We start from the raw sequence: 8571 nt of genomic DNA on the forward strand, positions 1-8571 counted from the left end.
AATAACTCGAAACAATCTGTTATAAATTTAAGACAAAGTAAATACATCAACGGGTATATAATTCATTTTGATTCCAATTATTTTAGTTTAAGTAAAAAATTTATTTTGATTCTCATTTCTCACACTATTCCACCCCATCACAATTACCAATTAATAAATACACCATAAAACTCAACACAATTTGTGCAAAACAAATAAAATCCTAAATTTCATATCATACTAAGCTGTTGTGAATTACTAAATGATTTTTAAACTTTAGTTAGAGCCACTTGAGTTCGAATCCTAGTAAAAGTAGGGAAATAAAAAACTAATTTAATCTATATCCATCCCACTGCCTTTGGAAAAAAAAAAATTGAAAAAAAATTACTGAATTTAACTTGTCCTCGCATTCTCGAATGTTCAATATGCATATGCCGAAGTTTTGAAGTTTCAAGTCTGTAAATTCACTTAGCATTGGCATGCATTCTAGCAGATCCAATGTTATAAGTAAGCGAGACGAGGTCAATCCAAGATAACCTTATTAATAATGAGCAAATACAGCTAATTAGGTTATAGGAGCGGGGGAAGAAAAGTGAAAAACAAAAAGGAAAACAAAAAACAAAAAACCAAAAAAAAAAATAAAAATCAAAGGACTTGAAACGTCCAAGTAAAACACCCAAGGGCAACAGTTGTCATACCCAATCAAGAATTACGGTACAAACAGTCCCAGTATATATCAATCCCAAGCACATTTTTGCATCTTTAGACTTCTTATTTCATACAACGAATATGTCAGAATTCATTAGGTACTTAACGAATGTGATCAAAGTCATACAGTGTACCCAAGGGCATTCAAATTGTTTTGGTGTCTACTGAAGTCTGTCAATCTAACAATAACTCTTCCAAGAGAAAATGTGAATGGATACATCAGGTCTCAGCTGGCAGCAACTCCTCATTGTAAGCTCATAACTGAGGCAACCTCAGAAATGAAAAAGGCAGAAATTGTTTGAGATCCTTGTGTGAGACAATCAATAAAACCCAATAGTTTGCATGTCAACACCAGTCACCTCCCCTCGGAATCTGAAAGCAGCATTGAATAAACAGCAAAAAGTAAACAATGGATTTGTTCCGTAGTGAGCTAGGGCCAACTAGTAACTTTTTCTTCCAAAACTTTGCAACAACATACAGCTTCAGAGGGGCAACTAAACTTCATGATGATCTGAGAGAAATAAATTTAAGTACTTATCCATATTTAAGTACTAGAAGAAGAAATAAATTACAAAAAGCCAACACTTTAGAGGTTAGGTACATAAGTGAAAACCATAAAAAGTTAAAAACAAAACATGACAATCTAATCTAAGTTCAGTGAATAAGGTAGTGTTTACTTGCTGGAGTGGGAGTGTGGAGTCCTCCCATTCCAGTGTTTACTTACCTTAAAAAATGGGGGAGTGGGATTCCCACTCCCATGGGGGGAGGTGGGAGTGGGAATCCACTCCCCCCTCTTCCCATTTTATACTTATAATTAAAATTAAAATAAATAATATCATATTTATTTTATTAAATTTAATAAAATAAAAATAAATAATTATTTATTTAATTAATAATATAAAACATTAATTTTAATAAATATTAATTATTTATTTAATTAATAATATAAAACATTAATTTTAATAAATATTAATTATTTATTTAATTAATAATAATAAATATTTTATTCTAAAAAAATATTAATTTTGTACTATATTATCAATAATAATATTTCATTTGTGTTGCTATTATTAATAATTTTTATTCACATAATTTAAATTTAAATTAATAAAAAATTATGATTTACATAATTAAGAATATTAGTAATTATTATTAATTTATAAATATAATAAAATATTTATTTTATTTTCCAAATATATTTTTTATTAATTTTTTAATTACAAATTATAATTCTGTACATAAGGATAAAATTATAATTTAAAACAACTTACTCCCAATCCAAGACAAAGTAAACAAATAATTGGGATTCTAATTGACAATTCATACTTTCATTTAGTCTAAGTAAACACCCTACTCTCACTCCCACTCCACACTCCTAATCCAAGGATTCCCACTCCAATCCAAAAAGTAAACGCAGCATAAGAGAATTCTCATGGTTCAACTGCAAAGTTGAGCGCTTGGCAATACTTTAATATGGATCAACAGAAGCCCTAAACAGAACAGTATTTTTGATACAGAAGGATGAAAATATGAAGCCAAAAGAAAGTCAACAAGTGAAATATAGGGAACAGAAAGATAAAAATATGAAGCCGAAAGAAAGTCAACAAGTGAAATATAGGGAATTTTTTTTTTTTTTCTATACATATTTTCCTTGGTGAAACCTCCGTCCCTTTGTTATCTGTTTGTTGATGTAAATTGAAAATTAGGACTTGGAAGATTCAGAGAGAAAGAATACCATTGTCATTGCCTGACGTTTCACTTTCCTTTTTCTTTCTAACATGTTCTGCCAGGAACTCCTGAATTGATCTCCAATACTGATCACCACCAGCCAACCAAGTATCCATATGCATGCCAGTAGGAAATTCCACAAATTTGCAATGCTTGTTACGAGCAGCTGCTTTAGCATACAGCATTTGCATGTGTGATGGAGGAACCATCTCATCTTGCAACCCAGAGAGAAAAAGGATTGGCTGCTTAATCTGTAGAAATGATGAAGGTAATAGCAGAATAAAAGGAAAATAAGCATCCAGATTGTTTGACATTCTCTAGTGATGCATGGAATATTCAGAAACTAGGTTCACAATTCCACTGGATTATACATCTTAAGACCACATGCACTAGGGTAACCAAATGTCCGACATCACAGCATGCTATTTTATTTATTTGGATATCAAAGTGCAATACAGTTTTGGACAGTTTGTGATACATAACAACAGCATAAAACTAAGAAGTCTCACCTCACCAACAACATCAATTGTACTCCAAGGAGAGCGTACAAGAAAATTAAGAATTCTTGGACCTTTTGAACCACTGCCCCCAATAAACCACTTCAGGAATGGCAGAAGAACTCCAGCCATGTCCAGTATTGATGTGAAAGTATTCTCCAGTATCAGTGCAGCGACCTGCAAATGCAAGCCAAACCACATCATAACAAACTAAAGGATTATTCCCTTACAAGAGTAGAGATTTTTGAAGATCAAACAACAGGGCAGAAGAAAAACTACAGAGGTACCCAAACGAAACAGACATGATTAGTCATAAAAGAGCTACAACCTTCAAAATAATTTTGAAGGCTAGCATCCTCCCTAAATTTCAACTCTCCTTGTAAGCATTGGCTCAGGAAAATTAAATATTGGAGAAGTGATTCAAAGAAAGTTTCCTAATTTTTGTCTCTCTGCTTCTTGGCATGTGATGTGCAATAAAAGTGCAGAAACTTCAAATCATCTCTTTCTTCATTGTTTTGTGGCTTCAAAGTTGTGGCATAAGTTGTGCAAAGAAGCTAATATTTTGAGGGTCATTCCAGGTTCTTCTGATTCTCTACTTATGAGTATTCCTTTGCTTTTGGCAAAGGAACAAAGGCTAAAAGTGCTAGGAAATGTGCAGTGGCAGCTCTGTTTTGGGTAACATAGGAAAGAAATGTTCGTATTTTTTAGGGAAAAAATGCAGATAATGCTGAAAAATCATGGGACAGAGTTTGTCTTCTTGATTCACTTAGGGATTCAGTTTCTAAGGAATTTCAAGATTCATCTTTTTTTTCCCCCCAATTCATCTACACTGCAACAGGGTTTTCAGATAAGGAGTTATGGCTGATATCCTGATTCTAGCCTTGTTTAGAATTTGTTTATATTTTGTAGGGTGTTAATTTTGTGGTTTTTTCTATTTTTATTTTGCTTGATTTTTGTTTATTAATTATTATTTCTGTAAGTTAATTGGAAACGAATCTGGATTTCAATTGATTTGTTATTAATTCTGCATAAACGAATTAAATGAACTGTAGGCGAATCCAAATTCGATTCGGCTTGTTTAATTTTGTATACTAAACAAATTGAATTTGAATCCATCAAATTTTGACAATTCGGTTGCAATTCAATTAGAATCTGATGATTTTGCCACCCCTAACTTTTGTATAGCGCAAATAGTCCTAGTTTTTGTTCTCTTAGTGGACAGCTGGTTCACTATCTGTTTTAAATCTTCTACATTGCTAAATTTTTATGTTCCTTATTAAAAAATAAATAAAAAAAAAATAGCTCCAACTGCCATGAACTCGAAGTATTTAACTGAATCATACATATTGTATCCAGACAGCGGATTTTCGGCTAGAACATATCAAGAAATCATATCAGACGGCACCTAACTAGCTATAGAAACATCAGACTGTTATTTCTTTTTAGCCATATTTGTAGCAATTAGTTCATTAAATTCATAGGAAAACAACCTGATTAAATAAAATCTAGGAGAGGCTTATATACCCTAGAAGTCGAACAGTGTAGTATGGACATTATGTTATATTATAGATACAACATAAAAAATCAATAAATGTGACAGATGAAATCTTACAGTGAAGAAAATTCTTGCTTTGGTTATATCCAGATAAGGGGAATATAGAAAAGAAATAATCAGCTGATGTCTTAGTGGGAAAAGAAATGTGTTATAATACACTCCACAGAAAAGACTGAGTCAAGTAAAAGCAGTTCTTTTGTCATCGCAGTCTCTTCTGGGGAAAGGAATGCAATTAGAACCTATTTCAAAGAAGAGTGTCAACCACTTGGGGACATATAAGTAGATCCCACTTCATTGTTCCATTTTATATCCAGAGTAAAACATTTCTAATATCAAAAGTCGAATAGAAATAAGAGAAATTCATATAGAAATAAGGGAAATGTAGAAAGAAAACAGGATAAGAAATGGGAAAGCTCAAGAGAAGTCTTGTAGAGAAGGATATATTCAGTTCTGTTCATTAATGATATTAAAGATGTCCCATACAATGAGCACCGGGCTCCTAATTATAGGGGAGAAAAGTAAGCCTATCAAACTAAGAAAAGAATGATAATAAATTATAACCCGAAAATATCCTTAAAATCTTAAAAAAATAAAACAGTGACTATTAGAAAGAGGTATTATTAAATTAATAAATAGAATGTTAAGAAGACAAAGTACTCATTATTATAATCTAACTAGGGAATTTCTGCATCTGCATTTATATGCAGGTCTCTAAGTTGTCCTACATAAAAAAACAAATTTTTTAACTTGAATAAATATTGTGGCCAACCCATATAATGAGATCAGAAAACCTGAAAACTTAAACCTTGGGCTTTCCATGTACATGTAATGTATCATCAGAAAAGGTAGGAAAAGAAATGACACCAGCACTCTTTTAATTAAGCAAGTTGATACCTTATCCGGATTATTCTTAGTAAGCACAGCTCCAACGGCACCTCCTAGTGATCTCCCAAATACAACTATTCTAGTCGTGTCTATATCGGTCCTTTGAGAAAGATGCTCCAATGCTGCCTAACCAGAAGAAAGAAAAACATAGTAAATTAGAACATCAATAGAAATTTAGAACAATAGAATTTGAAAGTCAAAACATATGAATCAAAAGATGAGCACACCTGAGCATCCCTTGTAATTCCATGCTGAGAAGGATAGCCATCACTTTCTCCATAACTGCTAATATAAATGAACCATTAGCGTCCATCCACTTAGACGAGCTCAAGTATTCCAGATACTAAAGGTAAAGAAACTTATAGGACAATAACATTTGCATATGATAAAGCAGCACCCACCCACGATATGAAAGCATGAATACATTGCAGTGCAACCTTTGTAACATTATGCGAACCATTTCAAGACGGTGTGCAATATCTACAGGTCAACAGTTAAGGCCAACACAATGAGAAAAAATATAATAAACAGAACCTATCGCCAACTAAAAGTCCATGAAAGATGCAAGCTAAAATTAACAAAAATGTAATGAAAAATCTCAAAATAATGGTGATTAATAGAAGGATACTGCCAGCATTTTCTTGAAAAAACAAAATGGTTGGACCTGCAAAACCGATAGCATTATTTACCCCATGAACACTAGCAATATTTCATAAAGCCTGCTGTCTGCTTTGAGGGAACAAAGAAACAGAAATCAAAACTACATAATTTCATGACAAGAAAGGTTATAAAAAATGAACCAATGCACGGCAACTAGAATGCACAAACAATGATTCCAGAATGCACAAACAATGATTTTCAACCAAATATTATGAATGAAATCCGCCAATGCCTTTTATGACAATTTCTGTCAAACTATTTACCTTGATTTTCAAAAACAACTGAAAATTGAAATGAATTAGCTGAATATGGTAAATGACATAACTGTTGTCATTCATTTGTTAGTCCGCAGCTAATCATCATCAAAAGTCCACCATATATCATTTCCTATTCCAAGTTGCAACCCATTAGTTTCAAAAGTTTTTTGCTGTAACCCGACTGAATAAGAAAAGTTTAGGAAACAAAACCAGTGGGTGAGCATTTTGTATTCACGCCCAGTATATATTAAGCATATTCACATACTATAAACCATATAATATTCAACTAGAGCTACCAATCAACTTCTAAACATTAATTCCAGCAACGATCTTAGAAAAGAAAGATCATATCTAATCCAGAATTGAACTGTACTCGAGTGATTAGGGAGTTAAATTCAAATTCAAATTCAAAACCAAATCGATAAAATAAAGAAACCAAAAAACCACGTCAAATTCCAAAAAACGAACTGCATGTAACCAATAGCTTCGGCTATAAAATTTGATCTCGAAAAAGTAAACCCTAGCTATATTAACCACAAACAAAGAGTAAAGAAAAGCGAATAAAGTATTGGGATCGGACCTCGGCAATCGGGAAAAAGCTTGATGAACCAGGCGTGGAGACGAACGCCATCAGAGGATCGGAGCCAGACATCCTCGTAAATAAGCCGGAGCCGGGACGGGGTAATCGAGTAGGATTTGGTCAGACCCGGCAGAACCGGAACGTAAACAAGCTTCTCTTGGAAAGCCACCAACAGTGCCATCCCGGCCATCACTATGCCACCCACTCCGTACAACAATGCATTCACGAACGACACCATGCTGCCGTCGTTTTTTGCTGTTCAATTTTTATTTATTTATTTACTTTAAGTTTTGTTTACAATTTCTAGTGTCACTGTTGGTTAGTTGGTAACGTAAAGCTCTTGGATTACTTGGGAGAATGGAACGAGAAATGCCAAAGAAATCAGGGGCTGTATTTGTGTTTGTGGGTCCTCTTTTGAGAATGCGGCCATGTGGGTCCAGCATCACGGTTTTTTGCTTAATTTTTATAATAATAAAATTATGACGTTCACAGGCTGGCTCATGAGGTAATGTGTTGGGAGAAGTTTAAGTTTGACTGGGTTAAGTGCAATGTAGACGCTGTTATTTTTGCATCTCGGGGAAAGATTAGTTTTGGTTGTGTGTTTCGAAATTTAGAGGGTTTTTTCTTGGCAGTGAGATGTGTTGGTATGGCAAGAAATTTTGGAGCAAGGGAGGCTGAAGCTCTCGGCATCTGAGAGGCTCTTAGTTTCCTTGTGTTATTATAGAGATGGACTGCCTACAAGTGTTCCAAACTTTGGTTGAGGAGTTTTCAGGTCCTAATGGCTTTGGTCTAATAATTGAAGAATGTCAAGCTTTAACTATGTCTATAGGAGAAGTGCAATTCTCGTTTGTGCGTCGGTCTGTAAATTTTGCTGCTCACTCTGTTACGAGGGCAGGAGGTTGTATGTCAGATCCCTAAGAGTGAAATTTTGTTCCACCTCTATGGTTATTGAACAGTTTGTAATTTGTTTTACTTAATGAAATTTCTTTCCTTCAAAAAAAAAAAATTATGCTTGACCCTAATAACAAATTATGCTAAATATACAAAGTTTTTGGGTCATTTGTCATCCTAAAAATATTGTTGGATACATAAAATAAACAATTAACAAGTGAATATAGAGCAAAAACAAAAGGACTTAAAGTCTATTAAAGGTCTCCAAAAAAGAAAAAAAGAAAAAAAGAAAAAAAAATGTCTATTAAGGGTGGCTTTAGTATGCCGGAAAAGAAAATGACATGGTAATATTGGATTATATTTAATATTATCTTCGGTTTAGTACAATACAAGATTAGATATTGGATTGTAATAATAATCTTTTTATTGTTATTATTAAAATTATTTTAAAATAAAATAAATATTTATTTAATCATAGTTTAATTAAACTATTATGATTTTCAAAACTCAATTAATATAAAATAAAAAATATTTCTAATTATAAAATGTTTTAATATATTTATTTATAATATTATAATTTAAAATTAATTACTATTACTGACTAAAACATTTTGTTTTATTTATTATACAATCAACATCAATGTTAATGATAATAGTTAAATATAGACCATAATTTAAATAAAATTTTATTTTCATTTATTAAATACGTTTCCAATATTTACATCATAACCATTTAGAAATTTATAGCTTATCCAAATTTAATTAAATATTTTGAAAATTAATTTGAAATTATAAAATCATCTGATAATTATATAAGTTAAAGTAGAATTA

The 8571-nt window shown here is 32.2% G+C and overlaps 1 protein-coding gene across 4 annotated transcripts; it reads right to left on the reverse strand.

The window, feature by feature from the left end:
• Positions 1-641: 641 nt before the first annotated feature.
• On the reverse strand, positions 642-7803 carry LOC18054969 (protein bem46). Of its 4 annotated transcripts, XM_024178205.1 has the most exons (9): positions 6850-7803; positions 5981-6016; positions 5754-5832; positions 5580-5634; positions 5362-5478; positions 2925-3089; positions 2423-2666; positions 1166-1198; positions 642-1059 (listed from the first exon to the last, which is right to left on the reverse strand). In XM_024178205.1, exons 1-8 carry the CDS (start codon positions 7085-7087, stop codon positions 1182-1184), a joined length of 951 nt encoding a protein of 316 aa, XP_024033973.1. In that variant the 5' UTR covers positions 7088-7803; the 3' UTR covers positions 642-1059; positions 1166-1181. The 4 variants fall into 4 exon arrangements, with proteins under 4 accessions (XP_024033973.1, XP_006451572.1, XP_006451573.1 ...); XM_006451509.2 differs by lacking the exon at positions 1166-1198; XM_006451510.2 differs by having other exon boundaries at positions 642-1198.
• Positions 7804-8571: the final 768 nt, after the last annotated feature.

This window comes from Citrus clementina, unplaced genomic scaffold (genome assembly GCF_000493195.1).
Source record: "Citrus clementina cultivar Clemenules unplaced genomic scaffold, Citrus_clementina_v1.0 scaffold_1, whole genome shotgun sequence".
NCBI classification, from domain to species: Eukaryota; Viridiplantae; Streptophyta; class Magnoliopsida; order Sapindales; family Rutaceae; genus Citrus; species Citrus x clementina.

Bases quoted from the DNA above. Each gene is read 5' to 3' on its own strand.
- LOC18054969 (XM_006451509.2), bottom strand. From the start codon at position 7,087: ATGGTGTCGTTCGTGAATGCATTGTTGTACGGAGTGGGTGGCATAGTG. The intron at 3,090-5,361 runs GTATCAACTTGC...TTGCATTTGCAG, and splicing joins CTAAGAATAATCCGGATAAG to GTCGCTGCACTGATACTGGA. The intron at 2,667-2,924 runs GTGAGACTTCTT...TCATTTCTACAG, and splicing joins CAATTGATGTTGTTGGTGAG to ATTAAGCAGCCAATCCTTTT.